Below are 19,146 nucleotides of genomic sequence, written 5' to 3'. Positions count from 1 at the left end.
CCTTGAGCTGCTTTTGCAGAGACTTATTCCTGAGTGAAGACGTTGATCTTGGGTCAGTTTTGCATTTTCCCCACTAACGGTTAAGGTGAGGATTGGGGGAGAGGAATCTTAACCCCTTGTGGGGCTTCCCCTTCTGACCCCCTGACTGCATTTGGAATGCAGGCCACATAGTAACAGCCGGGGACATCTCACCATGAAGTCGTCAGCCAGCCACTGACACGACCCCTGACCTTGGACTGTCCAACTGCTCCCAGCCAATCACATCAATGTCACATCAAAGGGAAAGGGCCAATGTGAGGTCCTGACCTTGCGAAGCACATAGGCTCCTAATTGCACGCACAGATGGAAACACATGCACTTCCGCATACCAAGACACACCTATATTCTGGACTCTCTCAGTGAAAGCCCATTTCTCCTACAGCACTGTGGGGTTTACATTATTTTAAGACATAATCCGTGACCCAGGATGTGTTATTGTCTTAAACACGTGACCTTTGGCCTACATAATTTCACTCTTAAGCAAGGGTGGCCATTTGAGTTTTGTTGTACTATTGTGGGTGTCGAGGGTGGCTGGTCAATTCCTTTTCATGTGATACACAGGGCCCCCTCTCCTGTCTGTGTAGGAGGAAGTTGCCCCTAGACGCTGATTTTGGCTCAGTTTGGAATTTCTCCCACAAATGGTTAGGGTTAGGATTGGGGAGGGGAAGCTGATCCTACATCTGTACCGAGGCAAAACTTAATACTGGAGTATCTCTTGTTGGTACTGCGCTAATGCAGACCGTCAAACTGACAGGTCTAACCCATGTCAAGCCTCCTCTGTGCTATTAGTTGGCCTGGATTCTTGCTAGCATGCTGTGTCAGTAGCTCTGGTCATTCGTAACGTGACAAGAACTGCTACATGACCAGCTCATGCTAATGGATGGCAGAGTGAAAATCCATCCTATGGCTGGTATGAGGAAATCAGAGAGACCGTCTTCTAGATGAAGATAATTGTTGAATCCTCCGGAAGTTCCTTAGAAGCAGGGGTTTTCAAACCTCTCTTCGTGGGCCCCTAGTCGGTCCATGTATTTGAACTAATCCAGATTAAGCACACCTGATTCAACTTGTCAACTAATTATCAAGCCCTTAAGGTGAGCAAGCTCGGAGCTAGTTCAGGGCTGATGAAACGTCTGGAGGTCCCCGAGGTGTTTGAGAACCACTGCCTTAGCGCTGCTGATGTTGACGATGTTTAATGCGCCTCGGGAAGACATTCTTTCCACAGTCACATCAGCTGAACCATCCCTCCTGTCGTTCCTTGGTGAAAGTCAATGGAGAGAGAGACCCGAAAGACGAAGGTGATGTATTGGTGTGACCTTCCAGTTTCTACCCCCTCTTGCCCCTTTGGCTGCAGTCTCTTACCCCATTGTGTAGTATACGGTGTTGTTCAGGGTGTACTGAGAATCCTATCGTCAGTCAAACCAGTCCTGATGTGTGTGACCTGGGCGGAGTGCCAAATGGCACCCTATTCGCTTCATAGGGCACTACTATGGGCCGTGGCCAAAATATTGTTTTGGGGGGGTTTTCGTGAAGTGTAATCCATAGAATAGTCCTTTGGAGGATGGATTGTTGACATATATTTGACATTTGTATCTAAAAGTATAATTGAGAAATAATTACTAAAAGTTGGCATATTTATGACATTTTGGCCTTAACCGGGCCAAAATGTAAGACTCCATATTATTGTATCTGTAGATGCTATATAGGGAATAAGTTGCCACTTGAGATGCTTCCTTTGTACAATAGGTGCTGGAGTTCTCAGACGACTGGGCATGAGTCCAGACTTGAGATGGACTTTTATTAAGGACACTCCTCCACATAAACCCTTCCCAGCACTGTCCTGGTTTTACAAGATGTCGGGGGAGGATGTGAAGTAAGATTAGATAGGAGGAAGAGGATAGCCCTGCTGTGTTTCCACAGCTATGAAACACGGACGATAATGGACTTCTTCCATTTCACTGATCTGTGTACATAGTCATAAAGAGAAACATCAAGCACGCAAACCCTTAAAGGGATAGTTCACTCAAAAACAATCCTTCCTCCGCTGTTGGTACAATCCCCTAAAATAGTGTCAGCAGTTACGTTTTCAAGATGGTACACGTTCAGTGCAGAGCATCTTGCATCATATGAGGAGTCCACCTCTCTGCCTTGAGAGCCCAAAGGTTCAACGTTCTAATTAAGCTTACCCATATTGGATGAGTTTTATATTTTGAATGTTTTGATAAACTGCTATCACCTCTGCCTCCCCCGGAGCTTTCAGAAAACAAACTTCATCCCTGTGTCTTGTTGGCTAAGATAATTGACAGGAGGAGTCGAGCCCTCCTCGGCTGTCATCCTGGTTAAAGGTATTTCTGGCCTCCCAGGCTGTTGATGCCCCTCTGGCAGGTTGGTCTGTTTCCTATTGCCTCCTCTGTACTGTTGTGGTGTTCTCACCAGGGGGGTGAGAGAGAGACTCTGACTGACAGGCTAATAGCTCCCTCTCTTTACTTCTAACAGGGGTCTAATAGTTCTCTCACCTCAGGAATTGTCTTGTCGTGGGGTAAGCTACTGAGCATTTTGCAGCTGGGGAGCAACCTAGGATCAGGTTCTCCCCTGTCCACGTTATCGTATTAAGGCAAAACTGATCCGAAATCAGCGCTCCTACTCTCAGACGATTGATTGACATCCAGTCCTTGGAACGGTGTCTATCTCTACCCATTCACTAACCACCCATCCTTTTTTTCCGTTGCCATAGGGCAAACCTTCTTGGAAGACAAGTCTAGATTTCACTGTTGAGTGTTCCGTGACATTTAGTGAAAGGTTATACATGTACAAATGAGATGGGATCTATTGAGTGATTTGCTGTAGGGAACGGGGAGGGAGAACGGGTACCTAGTCAGTTGCACAACAGAATACGTTCAACCAAAGTGTGTCTTCCGCATTTAACCCAACCCTTCTGAATCAGAGAGGCGTGGGGAGGGGGGGGGGCTGCTTTAAGGATTAAGGGAGGAGCAGACAGGTCTTGTCCTGAACCTAACCCCGAGGATGGACACAGATCTTCGTCATAGTATGGATCGTGAGTTTTGAATTGGGAGCTGTGCCTGTAGGAGTCTTGACCATCTCATGAAATAAATGTTCTGCTCTGGTATGGTTGTGGCTTGTGGTGCCCAGTAGCACACTGCTTTGGTGAGTTTGAGGATGTTGCCGCGATGACTGGATGCTGACGCAAGTCCCAAGCAAAGATCAACATTCTTGCTTGAACTGTTAACGGTAATATTCTTAAGTGCAAGATCCACTTACAACGTTCGGGGAAGTGTAGGAGAAAAGTTACAGGAAACGTAGTGTATAATGCAAATCACTCGTGTTGCATTCTGAAATGGAGGGTCTTGAAGATCTGCTCTCCCTTTTTTTAAAATATGAACAATTTGCACAGCTGGTCCATGTGAATGATCCATTCATTTCAGATATGCCTTCAAATTCATCTCGGATTCCAAATGTGTCTTGAATGTGTTTTCCTTTCAGTGGAGCTTTTCCCATGGACATGCCTAATACTGCAGGCTGTGTCCCGTCTGTCCTTTTTAAGAACGCCTTCGTAACTACACGAGCAGATTGATTTCAACATGGACAAATACATGTTGTATTTGATATTTCTCTGGAGAGGGGTTGGGGGGGATAGAGCGAATGCCGGGTAGCTGGATGAATGTTGGCATTGTCTGGGCACACACACACACACACACACACACACACACACACACACACACACACACACACACACACACACACACACACACACACACACACACACACACACACACACACACAAATGCCTCGGAGGGGTTCGACCGTAATTGTTTCTATGAAATGGGACTGTACAATTGACTGTATAATTACTTCAGGGATTTTTCTTAAATGTTTTTCATGATGTTTGTATAGCACACACCAACACACACAGCCCTACATGGACAAAATGCATATATTGGCAAGTTTTTGGGGGGACAAATAACTAATTGAAAATGTTTGACGTTTTCCACAGAAAGGGCTGCTTTATTCCAGTGGAAACCGCAGGTGTTTGAAATTGCGGGCAAGAGCGATTTAAAAATAACACTGGGGTCGGCCAGGCCTGTTTTTAAAAGCTCCTGGGAGAAAGGAGAGTGTGTTATTGTACATGGGGAAGGAGGGCACGTGAGAGAAGTGCGAGGAGGACGTTTGAAGCCCCATTTTCGTCTCACGCCTCACACACCCTCTGTTTCCAGGGTGCCAGCACAAAGCAGGCCTTGTGTGTCAGCGCGGTGCAGGAAAAGGGGGCAGACTGCAGGGAGTGAGTGATGGTTGGCTGAGGATACAGTAGCTGGTGTTGCCTCGGGATCGTCGAGGAGAAAGAGATAGTCTTTCACTCACTGATTTGACAACCACTCCACGGAGGCTTCACTCAAGACTCCTAAGAAGTGGAGTGAATGGTCTGTCATGTCCAATCACCTTAATGAGGAAAACGTCACACACGTGACCAGTTTCAGTGACAGAGTACTCCTGCACTGCATAACAAGCATCTCCATTTTTAGATCTGTCCAAACACAGATTCCCATCAGGAGACTGGCATATGAGATTCATCATAATGGGCACGAATTGTGTTTTGTTTGCTTAATAAGTTCTCCGACCACGGCCCGCTGGTCCCACTGGGTCTCTTCTGCGTTCCGACCACTGTGAGGGAGCCTCCGTGTTCTCTAATCAAAACCAGCCGGCCCCCCCTGTTCAGGACCAGACCACACAGCCAGGGAAGCTCTACACTACCCAGTGCTCCCGTGTACAACGGCAAGATTATCCCACCACTGTTTTCTTTCCTTTTCAACATACAGTCTTGTTGGATTGTTTCCCAGCCGCTGCAGCCTCTTGTCCTCACGCGGGCTTGTCTTAATGAAAGAGGCTGTGTCTGTGGCAGCCGGCCGACAAGGCTTTTTAGGAATTCCTAAGACATTACCTTATTGGATGACCACGCATTGGGCCCAGGGTGGGGCGAGAATAACCAGAATGGGGGCAGTGTGCAGAGCTGCCAACGGGGAGGGGACATAGCGAGGAAGAGAAGGGTAGGGTGAGGTAAGAAGCGATGGAGGGGGAGCTGAAAGCTCAAGGATGGCCAGAAAGCGCACCTATGACATCACATAGGAAAGTTCCCCTCTCACACCCCCCTTCTTATAGCAGCACAAACGTGTTTTTCATTGAGGCGTGTTATATGCGCTAGCCGTGTTGCAGCCTATGAAATACACACTGCAGCTGGCTGGCTGGTTTCCTGGTCGGTGTTGGTGTGAGTTATAGTGGAGCGCCAGTGTCTTAAAGTGTTGTGTGCTTTAGCGGCTGAGGAAAAACAAGCCCACGTCTGGTCAGTTTAACCAGTCAGCAGAGGTGATCAAGCGCCTTATTCAGACTCCATGTACAGTAGCCTACTGACGTTCTGTGCTCCTTGTGAAGTTGTACCATGAAAGTGCTTTTAGTTCATTAGCTTAACGGGCGGACTTGATGAAAATCACTGTTTTGAAAGGCGCCACAACAAGCACTCTTTAGCCCTGTGTACTGTATGTACTATGTGTGCATGGGTGTGAGAGAGATTTCTCTGACCCCTGCCTAAGTGAGCTGAACAACTGATCGGACACAGACTTGATCGCCAGGGAATGAGCGATCTACAGGTGGAAGCACCCTCCGCTGCATCTGTGACAAGGCACATAAGTTGTTTTCCAGGTTCCTCAAACAGTGGATCTGGATCGACACAATGTAGGGGAGACTGGGGGCAATTGTAACCGTTTTTGTATTTTACTCCATTGCTCAAACTAGGCCAGACATTTTCGATATAAGAAACGTACATATGTCTTCAAATCATTCATACCATTTATATGTCTTTACTACGATATTGATTTTATTGAGCGGACGGTTAAATTTGTGCCACGGGCAATTGTCACAAGAGCTGTGGTTAAATGAAACACCTAAAAAAATAGACCAAATTCACGTAACTTCAAAAACATTCATTATTATGTATTATAATCTTATCATAGACATGCTATTGGAAGTCGGAGGTTTACATACACTTAGGTTGGAGTCATTAACACTTGTCCACACATTTCTTTTTAACAAACTATAGTTTTGGCAAGTCGGTTAGGACATCTACTTTGTGCAAGACACAAGTAAATTTTCCAAAAATTGTTTACAGACAGATTATTTCATTTATAATTCACTGTATCACAATTCCAGTGGGTCAGAAGTTTACATACAGTAAGTTGACTGTGCCTTTAAACAGCTTGGAAAATTCCAGAAAATGGTGTCATGGCTTTAGAAGCTTCTGATAGGCTAATTGACATTATTTGAGTCAATTGGAGGTGTACCTGTGGATGTATTTCAAGGCCTACCTTCAAACTCAGTGTCTCTTTGCTTGACATCATGGGAAAATCAAAAATCAGCCAAGACCTCAGAATTATTTTTAGACCTCCACAAGTCTGGTTCATCCTTGGGAGCAATTTACAAAGGCCTGAAGGTCCACGTTCATCTGTACAAACAATAGCACACAAGTATAAACACCATGAGACCATGCAGCCGTCATACCGCTCTGGAAGGAGATGCGTTTGGTCTCCTAGAGATTAACGTACTTTGGTGCAAAAGTGCAAATCAATCCCAGAACAACAGCAAAGGACCATGTGAAGATGCTGGAGGAAACAGGTACAAAAGTATGTATAGCCACAGTAAAACGAGTCCTATATCGACATAACCTGAAAGGACACTCGGCAAGGAAGATGCCACTGCTCCAAAACCACCATAAAAAAGACAGACTACGGTTTGCAACTGCACATGGGGACAAAGACTGTACTTTTTGGAGAAATGTCCTCTGGTCTGATAAAACAAAAATAGAACCGTTTGGCCATAATGACCATCATTATGTTTGGAAGAAAAAAGGGTAGGCTTGCAAGCCGAAGAACACCATCCCAACCATGAAGCATGGGGGTACTTTGCTGCAGGAGGGACTGGTGTACGTCACAAAATAGATGGCATCATGAGGGAGGAAAATTATGTGGATATATTGAAAGAACATCTCAAGTAATCAGTTAAAGCTTGGTCGCAAATGGGTCTTCCAAATGGACAATTACCCCAAGCATACTTCCAAAGTTGTGGCAATATGGTTTAAGGACAACAAAATCAATTTATTGGAGTGGCCATCACAAAGCCCTGACCTCAATCCTAAAGAAAATGTGTAGGCAGAACTGAAAAAGCGTGTGCAAGCAAGGAGGCCTACAAACAAATCTCAGATACACCAGCTCTGTCAGGAGGAATGGGCCAAAATTCACCCAAATTATTGTGGAAAGCTTGTGGAAGGCTACTCAAAACATTTGACCCAAGTTAAACAATTAACGGCAATACTACCAAATACTAATTGAGTGTATGTACTTCTGACCCACTAGGAATGTGATGAAAGAAATAAAAGCTGAAATAAATCATTCTCTCTACTATTATTCTGACATTTTACATTCTTAAAATAAAGTGGTGATCCTAACTGACCTAAGACAGGGACTTTTTACTCGGATTAAATGTCAGGAATTGTGAAAAACTGAGTTTAAATGTACTTGGATAAGGTTTTGGTAAACTTCAGACTTAAACTGTATGTAATGATTTTGCCAAGAAATGTGTGTATTTCTATGTACGTAATAAAAAGGCCTGGGAATTGCCAGGGACCTCACATTTCGATATTACAATACTTAGGTGTAGATACAATATAAATAACTATTATATATGTATTGATTTGATATTCCAAATGACAGTAGGCTGGGCTGAGGGTAGGACGGCTCATAATAAGGCCGGAACAGAATCAATGGAACGGCATCAAACATGGAAACCATGTGTTTGATATATATACCATCCACCTATTCTGCTCCAGCCATTACCATGTCTGTCCTCTCCAAGTACGGTGCCACCAACCTCATGTGTTCCAATCACTATATACTGAGTATACAAAACATTAAGAACACCTGCTCTTTCCATGACATAGACTGACCAGGTGAATCCAGGTGAAAGCTATGATCCCTTATTGATGTCACTTGTTAAATCCACTTCAATCCATGTAGACGAAGGGCGGGACACAGGTTAAAAGAAGGCTGTTTCATTAAGAATGTTGCATTACGTCTTTTAAATGATGTTTTTAAAAAATGGAGCGGTAGATCTCAGCCTGCCTTTTGACTCCAAGGGATCTTGACTCTGTTAACACTGTCAACGTTTTCCTTGTGTTCGAATCAACCCAATATTAGCCAGTTTCAATGCAACATACCAAAACAAAACAAACTATGCAAGAGATTTTGTTGTAGGCAGAACGCTGTCATGACGTTGGGACAACGCATTGGAGTAGGATTCTATTTCTTTGACACACACTACTCAGCCCCTACTCTACACAGACCGGTGCGGCATAAACAATCAGAGCTTCAGTAGGACTATATGCAAATAGACCATATGGATCTGTGCCATGTATCTGTGCCATCTGTGCTGCATGTAGCCACGTGTTCACATTTTTGTTTATATCCTTTGTTAGTTAGTGAGTTGTTTGCCCAGTTCTAGATCATTTGTAGTCAGCAATAGGGGAGCGAGGGCTTCCTACAAGAGCACAAAACATATACATTTCTAGACATCTTTGAGTCAGGTAAATAGCTTTTTTTTGTCTTCAAAGGGAGCTGTTGTATTTTGACACAGGCTTGAATAAGCGAATTAGCCAATAGGCAGAGGGTAGCATAATTTGTCTCTGCAATAATGGTATGGGAATATAATAATGCATTTGATTTTGTAGTCTTTTCTTGCATTAAACAATACAACAACATTTTCAGTCACCTCCGTGTCTGAAGGATTCATTTCCACATCCTGCCTGTTTAGTTTTTTTCAAAAGTCTCACGGAATGTAGGTCGTTATTTTTAATGGTAGGCCACACTGGTAGGCCACTCTGGTAGGCCTACATTATGATCAAATAGACACAAGACGAGAAAGCATGTGAAGTCGGGGAAATAAAAGTGCTGAAAAAATATTGACTTTCTATTTTAAAAGAAGACTGAGAAGAAGCTATAGGATGAACAATACAAAATTGGTACTTGGCGTCAAATATCCAACAATATAATGTTGTCCAAAAATAATATTGCGATATGTAACTACAATTTTTCCTCAATTTGTCCTTTTAACAACAGTAATGCACATGTTTGTCTGGCCATTAGTTTCCTCTTGAAACATCTGAACAATCTAATGGTGCCCAAATTATATCTGTTTACAACTTATTTGGTACTTTACTAGACCCCAAGCCTGGAAAGTTAGTGTTTGTATGAATTATACATTAATTATACCATCTTCAAGTTAAAATCATTTGTTTTCATAATTTGGCTCAAATATTTCTGCTCATTGAGTTGCTTTACGATGCGCAGGACATGATTGATTGACATTTTTTTACTCTTATTTTTTTATTTTTTTTTATTTTGTTGCTCTTATCCATTATACTTATGGATTTGTATTTACTGTTATATGAGTGAAATAAATTACATTTAAAAAATAAAAACTTGAAAAAAAGAGAACAATAGTGTGTTTAGCCATGAAAATTCTGATATTTTGAATTATTGGACATTAATGCTCAGGGCAGTATAAGACTAATCCGATGGGGGGAAAAACAACTTTCAACCCTAAAAAACAAACATTTGCCCATTAAAATGTGAAAATAGTGAGATATTTGACTTACTTTTCAAGCAGGGAGAGATCCTAAATGTGCATGTTCTTTGAGTTTCATCATTCTAGCTTTTTTCAAGGTTTGACAATTGGCCCCCCCGTTACAGTCTCCCCTACTTTTGAACTGAAATGAGCTGAGAAGAAGTCGTTTTATAGATTTACAACATAATCCCTTGTCTATTATACTCTTAACACCTCAGGTAATTGAACATTTACACATATTTTCCTATAGGTGGGGATCCAAATGCCAAAAACTCCTGCCTAGAAGACTGCTACTACAGCTAGTAATGCCCATTTATACAAATACATTGTTTGGTTTAAGCACCAGTGAGTGCATTTCCAATTTGCTTTCTGGCCAGATGGAGATTCAATCATACTCCCATTTTGTTGATGATTTACAGTACACGCTGTTGAATGGTTGTGGTAGTTTTCTTGGATGTTTTACCAGATGCTTTTATCAAGGTGCCAAGCAGTAGTCCTCCCCCCCACTTTCAGGCAGCATCCATCAAAGCCAACAGGTTTACAGTGGAAACTATGAACACGGTTTGCGATGTATGAACAGGCCACATTTATCCCTATTGTTACAGTTTGCCTTTAGCCACACGTTAATCTACTTACGTTTTTGGGGCATTGATTATAAAGTAGCGGGAAAAGTACCTTAATTCAAGGTGCCATGATCAGTATTTACTGCCTCTCCTTTATTTTTCCTTGCCAAAAAAGATTGGCGTAAAGCACTCCCGATGTTGTGTCTAAGCAACTAAGATGTTAAACTTATGTTTGGTCTACACACACACATAGCAACTAGACCACAACATCTTCTTGATATGACTACCATACTGTAGACATTCTGTAGTTTTCCTCCCTGTATGGCTAAACAAACCCAGTCCAAATTGGACCCAACCTTTCGTAACATGAATATTGGGTTTGCAACAGTAAACTCTTTCTTGGTTCAGCCTAATCAGTGAATAACTACTGTGTTTACAGACCACTAAATATTATAACACGTTAGAAGAATACACCTAGTCTAGATTTTAGTATATCTTCTGGTATTAACGTTACATAGTGACTGGAATGTATGCGAAAGATCAATGCAATGTCAATAGGTGATGATAGACTGTTGTCTGATGACGTCATGCGCGAAAGAATGTAGAGCACATTCAGCGGCGGTCTCTTTCATGGTGTTTGTGACTTGACTGGAGACACTACACTACCGTTCAAAAGTTTGCACATTTTTACAGACGTCTCCCAAGTCCTCAACTGGCAGCTGCATTAAATAGTACCCGCAAACACCCGTGTCAACGTCAACAGTGAAGAGGCGACTCCGGGATGCTGGCTTTCGAAGCAGATTTCCTCTGTCCAGTGTCTGTTCTTTTGCCCATCTTAATTTTTTATTTGTATTGGCCAGTCTGAGATATGGCTTTTTCTTTGCAACTAGAAGGCCAGCATCCCGTAGTCGCGCCTCTTCACTGTTGATGTTGAGACTGGTGTTTTGAAGGTACGATTTAATGAAGCTGCCAATTGAGGACTTGTGAGGTGTCTGTTTCTCAAGCTAGACACTCTAATGTACTTGTTCTCTTTCTCAGTTGTGCACCAGGGCCTCCCACTTTTCTTTCTGTTCTGGTTGGAGCCAGTTTGCGCTGTTCTGTGCTGGGAGTAGTACATAGCGTTGTACGAGATCTTGCAATATCTTGGCAATTTATCACATGGAATAGCCTTCATTTCTCAGAACAAGAATAAACTGACAAGTTTCAGAAGGAAGTTCTTTGTTTCTGGCCATTTTGAGCCTGTAATAAAACCCACAAATGCTGATGCTCCAGATACGCAACTAGTTTAAGGAAGGCCGTTTTATTGCTTCTTTAATCAGGACAACAGTTTTCAGCTGTGCTAACATAATTGCAAAAGGGTTTTCTAATGATCAATTAACCTTTTAAAATGATTAAATTCGAATTGGCTAACACAATGTGCCATTGGAACGCATGAGTGATGGTTGCTGATAATGGGCCTCTGTACACCTATATAGATATTCCATTAAAAAAATCTGCCGTTTCCAGCTACAATCGTCATTTTGATCTGATCAATTTGATGTTATTTTAATGGACACAAATGTGCTTTTCTTTCAAAAACAAGGACATTTCTAAGTGACCCCAATCTTTTGAACAGTAGTATATGTTATAATTCCGTCACCTTCCACCTAGAGCCTTCCATTTCGGGGCCAGTTGAGGACATGCAGGTTCTCAAGAACAATACCAGGAAGTCTAGGTCCTTCAGTGATATAAACACATGGAATAGCCCTACTGGTTATGCCTGGCCATGTATAAAACACAGGTCATCACATATTTAGAGATAATGGATATCATAACAACAACAACAACAACAATCAAATCAAACAATGCATCTCATCGAAGCAGCGTTTCCTCTTAGATACGTTCTCTGGCAGATGTTTGACTTCTAACTTGACCCTAGTTACCAGTGCTTGGCAGCTATTCTCTTAGGGGCCTTAAAACCATTATTGGCTGCTGTTGTTATCATACAGGCATTACTGCTGCTGGAATGTGTACTATGCTAAATCCTGGGGCCAAGGAACTCACTGGACAGTACTTCTTTCAAGACATTTTTCGCGATGGTCAAACTTCTGTCAGTGGAGGCTTAGCAGACTAGGCCGGGTGTTTAATAGCAGCAGTGAGAAATGTTTACACGTGTAACAGCCACAGGCATACATTTGACACCCCAAGCGCTACATGCGCTAAATGCTATTAGCGCGTAGTTAGGGTGTTGTTAATCTACTGGTCCCCATTGAAGCCTGAATGAGGATGGAAGCTGTTTCCATTTGTGTCCTGACCTAGGATACAGTACTGTGGACTTTTGGCATATTAAGTTCTCACTCTTTGATTCTGGCTTTCTGTTCTAGAGTCCAGGGTACTAAAACTCAAACCATGACCCTATAGCCTGCCAATGACCTAGAGCAGGGGTCATCAACTAGATTCAGTGAAGGGGCAATATTTTTCTGGAGCGGATGGTCGGAAGTCCGGAACATACAGTAACTACAAATAATTGGTAGACTGCAAATAAATTGACTGCAAGAAGCCCAAACAGATATCATATTTGTGTAATTATTTCAAACCCCGCTTACATTTGTATGTGTCTCTATATTATGTGTGGGAATTCTTGGGCACAGATTTCCAAAATTAAAATCCCTTGGAGCTTACTTCCTGGTGTTTTTGCAGTATTTTATGTCCAACAGCTAAAATTCTCAAAAAGTTTAAAAAATATATTATTAGTATTATTTTCTTTGCTCAGAAATCTTTGGGAGGGCCAAATAAAATCACCCATGGGCCAAATTGGGGAAACCCTGCCAGTTGGGGGAACCTGACCTAGGGTCTTCTAGTCTAAGGTGTTTTAGAAAGCGGCTTACTTAGGGATTTTATTCATATGTGTGCAGGCCAGTCACTGCCAGATTTCCCCCAGTTCTTCCAAGTTTGTGGGAAGGCAGTGGTTGCTGGTTGCCTGGTTGGTGATTACTGCTGACTCTAGTCTTGACGCCAACCCCTGTCTCTTGTCTCCTGTCAATTTGTGTCGGAGGGATACGTGCTCGTCATCACAGCCCCGCTGTGTCTTTGACCCGGATACAGCGCCATTTACATATTTCTGAAGTGAGTGTGAGGCTCATGGGGTGAGAAACATGCAAATGGCCGTTTGACTTGGCTTCTCGCCGATCCCACAAGGTTTTTACTCAGCGAGAATGCCAAGGCGGCCCGACTAGGGCTATAACACAGGTTTGTTTTCTGTAGGGAGGACAGAGTGAGGGTGCATACTGGGCACTAGTTATTTCCCCATTACCAGGTGCACCTTTGAAATTCATGAGGGGAAAAAACATGTGCTTACTATACAAGGACTCTGTGTTCGATACCTGATGGTTAATGGTAAGGTTGTTACGGTTGTTAGCTTTGAAGCTTAAACAGGTGATGCTGGTGTGTATTGATCAATTATTATTTTTTTTAAATATGAAAGGAAAAATCTAATATTTTGTTGTGGGAAAAGTCTTACTGTCTTAAGGAGCTGTTGATAACAAAGATTGGGAGTTAAACTGAAAGGTCGGCTGAAAGTAATGGATCTATTTTGCATAACTTACTACAAGAAGACTGTCTATATCAGCCTCGTAGTGATTCTGTGGGAAGAGTGTGGTTTTCTCATTACCACTAACCCCTCCTCAGATGTCCCCTTCTCAACCTGGTCCCGGGGTCCTATGTTTAGTAAATGGACTGTCACCAAGGTAACACAACGGGGGACAACCCCCGATACATGTAATCGAGATTGTGATCTAGGAGTTGTCACAAAAAAAACTAAAGATGTGACTAATCTAACATCACTCTTCAACACGAGTCTCCCTGCTTGATAATGGAAATAATTGTGATATGCCTGGGAGTATTTGATAATGTTATTCCATAGTTCTATTTGGTCGTGCTGTAATCCCTCTTTAAAAAGATGATCTATTCGCACTGGGCCTGCAATGTCATCCCGTGGGGGATATTTTGACTAATTTGGGAATTTGATTTACGTGCAGATGTTTTTTGTGAAATATCAGAGTGATTGCGTCATGCTTTACTATACTGAACAAAAAATATCAACACAACATGCAACCATTTCAATGATTTTACTGAGTTACAGTTCATGTCAGGAAATCGGTCAATTTAAATAAATTCATTAGGCCCTGTTCTATGGATTTCACATGACTGGGCAGGGGTGCAGCCTTGGGTGGTCCTGGGAGGGCATAGGCCCACCCATTTCGGAGCGTGGCCCACCCACTGGGGAGTCAGGCCCAGCCAATCAAAATGAGTTTTTCCCCACAAAAGGGCTTTATTACAGGCAGAAACACTCCTGAGTTTCATCAGCTGCCCGGATGGTGGTCTAAGACGATCCTGCAGGTGAAGATCCCAGATGTGGAGGCCCTGGGCTGGCGAGGTTATGCGTGGTCTGCAGTTTTGAGGCGGGTTGGACGTACTGCCAAATTCTCCAAAATGACAATGGAGGCAGCTTATGGTAGAGAAATGAACATTAAATCCCTGGCAACAGCTCTGGTGGACATTCCTGCAGTCAGTATGACAATTGCACTCTCCCTCAAAACTTTTACATTTTAAAGTGGCCTTTTATTGTCCCCAGCACGAGGTGAACCTGTGTAATGATCATGCTGTTTAATCAGCTTCTTGATATGCCACACCCATCAGGTGGATGGATTATCATGGCAAAGGAGAAATGCTCACTAACAGGGATGTGCACATCATTTGAGAGAAATAAGCGTTTTGTGCGTATGGAAAATTTCTGGGATCTTTTATTTCAGGTCATGAAACATGGGACCAACACTTTACATGTTGCGTTTTCTAATTTTGTTCAGTATACAGTGTGATACTGTACACCCTCTGGCAGTCTCCTCTTTAGCCCCTCCAGCATTACTGGATGCTTTGAGGTCAACACTGCGGGGTATCACTGTAAATCTATTATCACTATAGAGAACGAGTCTCTCAGCACGGCTGCCCAGTCCTGTATGTTGCTTATGGAATACCACTGAGGTCTTCATATGGCAGTTTTCATAGCGAACCTTCACCCTCACTTTGCTATGTTCTATTTAATTGCACAATTTTCTGAAACTGTGTTTTTCTTAGAGGAAACTACTTCACACAAGAAAGATTTAAAACGATGTAAAAGCGTCAAATTTGGTACTTTGCTCACTTTAATGGTTGTGCAGAATTGTGACCACAGATTCATGATGGTATTGTGGCCTCTCATGATCAAAGCCGGATGGCAGTGTGCTGCTGTCATGCGTCAGATTGAATCTCCTCCTCCGCTTTCTCGCTCTAGTCTCTCTCATGTCTCGAGACAATAGGTCTGGCAGTGCTGAGACGCAGCTGTGTTGGTGCTGCAGCTGGACTTAATACCCCTTTCTCCTGACCCTGCCTTTCCGAGGCGTTAGGGGGAGGACTGGGGAGAGTAGTGGAACAGAACGGCAGGTGGGCCTAGACAGTCCACAGGTGGCTGGATTCCACCCCGCCCATCTCCTGAACGTCACAGCTCCGTCCTTGGCTCTAGCTCTCGGACGGAGAGAAGTCCGTCGGAATTCATCGTGATCACCGGAAAAGTGTAGAGGTCAGCATTTGGATGGGACACAAATGCCTCCACCGTCCCTCTGGCTGTCCCCTGGCTGGCTGTCCCCTGGCTGGCTGTCCCCTGGCTGGCTGTCCCCTGGCTGGCTGTCCTCTGGCTGGCTGTCCTCTGGCTGGCTGTCCTCTGGCTGGCTATCCTCTGGTCCTTAGCCTCAGCCTGGGCAGCATGGGGAGAGGTGGACAGTGCAGGAATGTAGTTGATGCCAGTTCGCTCTTTGGCCTTTCAGAGGTAACCAAGCATGTCCACACAGCTTTTCTTTCCCCTGCACCTCTCCGGGGCTGCGTCGCAAAAAGAGAAGGGGAAAAAAAGAGGAGATTGTTGATCAGCACAGCACCCAGATAAAGACTTTGCGGCCAGCCTTCCTAGTCAGGAAAGAGCCTAGATCTGACAGTGGAGTTACAAGCTTGGAGCCTGGTCTTTGGTCTCAGACCATTCAAAACGGCACCTGTTTTTAATGAGTACAGGAAGGATTTAAAATGAGCAGGATCATATAGTCACCTCCCTTCTTACGAGACGTAAGCTAACGTTGCACCACATGAGACCCCCATCTAGACGGAGCTCACTGTCTCGTACACTTATTCCTTGGACGCTAAGCAGGAAGCCACCTCTGCTGCTTGCTCGCCCGCTACCACTGACCATAACCTCTCTTTCTCTCTCTCTCTCTCTGTCTCTCTCTTACCCTCACTCCCACACAGACAGAGGTCTGTGAAGCATCCCTAATCTCTTGGGAGTGTGTTATTGTATCCCTGCGATGTTGAGGGTCTGTCCATCTCTGTCCTGGGCATGTTTCTCAGGCCATGACATGCCACATCTTGATGTGAGCTATTGTGAAAGGTGGTTGTTTTTTCCGGCAATGTCCTAGAGAAAGATTGGCAAATATCTTGCTTTGTCAGGACTTGACAGTGATTTGATCAGATCTGATAGCACCCTGAGAGCTCTTCAAGCAACCAACACAGGTCACAACTGGGGCTGGAGCGAAACCGTGCCTTTCTTTCCTCGTTGATGTGATCCAATCTCTTAAACTGCGTCTCCTTATCTGACATGAGGAGGCAGGTTAAACGTTCGAAAAGGTGTAATTAAAAAGTGACATTTGAGGTTTTACGACCCTTTTAATGTGAGGGGAGGGATGGAGGGAGGGAGGGAGATATGGGCTTCTTAACTGTAGAGCCAACATCGTGTCCTAAGTACAGCGGTGCTTGTGAAGGCAGAATTAAGACCTCGAATTTCACGGCACGTGGGAATCCGCTCCGTCTGCAGCTAGCCTATTAGAGTGGGCTGTTAGTGAGTGACGCTGTTAGTCTGGTTATATTCAACTGCTGTGGAGCCTTTGTGTCAGTTCCCCAAGTGGCGGTGTGGGACCCACTGGTGTGTCATGGCTATTTCAGAGGAAAGAAACTTAGGCTTTTTCCATTTGTCAAAAGAACAATGGAAATAGCATGTTTTCAAGAACATTCTTTGAAGCTTTATGGTTTTGGCCAAAAGATTTTAACGAGCTACTGTCTTCCAGAACCATTAGAAGACCACTACATTTCTGGGTAAATATGAAGCGTCAAACAGACCTACTTGTAGTTAATGATCCCTCAGCAAATGTCACACAGGTCATTGACTAGTTAAAAACATGGAACCCAAGTGAGAGTTCAGAGCACTTCTTAGCGGAGATTGCGTCGGCAAGCTGCCAAGCCTGACAAATAGCAGCGGCTGGCTTTTTTACCATTTGTACCATGAGCTCATTTAGACCAGCAGCCCCGAGGTCTGTACAGTATCCACAGCAATTCTACTCAAAAACCCCCACGTCTGTGTTGTCTTGTTCGGGAGGCCTCTGATAGGAGTCAAAGATGCTTGACAGGCCCAGTTTTATCCTTCTGAGTTTATTCTTGATGCATTTGGTCTGGGATGGAAGAAAATCCTTGGGATTGGGATAATTATTTCATGCTAATGTGCCCAAATGTATGATTCCCACGTTTCCAGATGAAGGAAGCAAATCCATCATTTGGGGTGACATTGATGGAATGGATGGTTTCCATGTCGACGGGAAGTAAATGGGAACAATGTGTCCTTCTAAAAGTCACGGTTCTTCTCGCCTGCTCGTCTTCCTGCTCAGCCAGAACCATTAATATTGCAAACTAGATAACTTAATGAAGGAGTCTTTTTGTGCTCAAGTCAGCACTGGTTTGTTTGAAAGGTCTTCTTTGATCTGTGGCTTGTGATATGCCACTCTCTGTTAGTGCAGTAGATTCTCCGCCAACCCTAAATCTTAACACTATATTACAAAAAAAAAGATGTGAGGTCAGGTCATGGCCTTAACCCGTTCTTTGAATGGCACTGTACACACTTCATTTGATTGCTTCTGCAGTCTCTGCCCTGTCCTCATAAATGACCGGTGCCGTCCTCTATATTCCATGTGAAGGGAATGGTGATGAGGCGGGCTAGGGTGTGTCTCCACTCCCACTTCCTGAGGTGAACACTGTCATTAATATACTCCACTGTCCTTGTACTTACCTCAGCCACACCAAAGTATTCCACGTGGCCACACTGCCCTGCTAGAGACAGCTGGACTACAGAACTATATCATCTGTGTGTGGTTGATTTCTCCAACTGTGGCGCAATGAATTTGACCCTGGGAAAGGCTATGTTTGGCTAAAAGCAGCTATTTGTCAGCCAGGTGCAGCTGGCGTACGCTCATGTGTAGGGGTTTTCATGGATATCTGTGCTAATTTCTCTCTCGATTTCTCTCTTTCCCTCTCTCTCGCTTTCTCTCGCTTTCTCTCTCTCTCTCTCTCGCTCTCGCTCTTTTGTATAGCTGAAGCAGTTGGACAAGGCAGCGGCGGCGGCCCACACCTATTTCCAGGCCAACCCAGAGCATGTGGAAATGGATCAGAACTTAGAGCAGTACAAGGCTCTGGAGGGATCCGACCAGGACCACTTTGTGGACAGAGAGGCCCGGCCTCATCAGGTAAGAGTGTGTAACTGCCTGTTTCTCGAGGCTAGGGTTACAACAATTCTGCTATCTTTTTTCCGCAAATTCCCTGGTTTTCCAGAAATCCCAGCAATCCTCCAAACAGCATTTATGGGAATTTTGGGAAAGTTTGGAGAAAGATGCATCCCTACCCAAAGTACTGTCAATGGGGATTTTCCATTGAGAATGATTTTAATCCATCTTTACACAACTTGTTTTATTAGTGTAAAAATTCAGGGCCTGTTTTAATACCTTTAAATGGCATCCTTCCTTTCCAACTTCCATGACATTGAGACAAT

The 19,146-nt window shown here is 43.8% G+C and overlaps 1 protein-coding gene across 1 annotated transcript in view; it reads left to right on the top strand.

Moving 5' to 3' along the window:
* LOC123997415 (prolyl 3-hydroxylase 2-like) overlaps positions 1-19,146 on the top strand; it is a 111,605-nt gene that overhangs the window by 43,469 nt on the left and 48,990 nt on the right. Inside the window, exon 2 of the mRNA XM_046301609.1 lies at positions 18,692-18,844. Coding sequence (XP_046157565.1) covers positions 18,692-18,844 — 153 coding nt within the window. The remainder of the gene's footprint in view (positions 1-18,691; positions 18,845-19,146) is intronic.

The sequence above is a fragment of the Oncorhynchus gorbuscha genome, linkage group LG15 (genome assembly GCF_021184085.1).
Source record: "Oncorhynchus gorbuscha isolate QuinsamMale2020 ecotype Even-year linkage group LG15, OgorEven_v1.0, whole genome shotgun sequence".
NCBI lineage: Eukaryota > Metazoa > Chordata > Actinopteri > Salmoniformes > Salmonidae > Oncorhynchus > Oncorhynchus gorbuscha.
The sequence above is the reverse complement of the archived record's forward strand: the minus strand, read 5'-3'. Positions and strand labels throughout refer to the sequence as shown.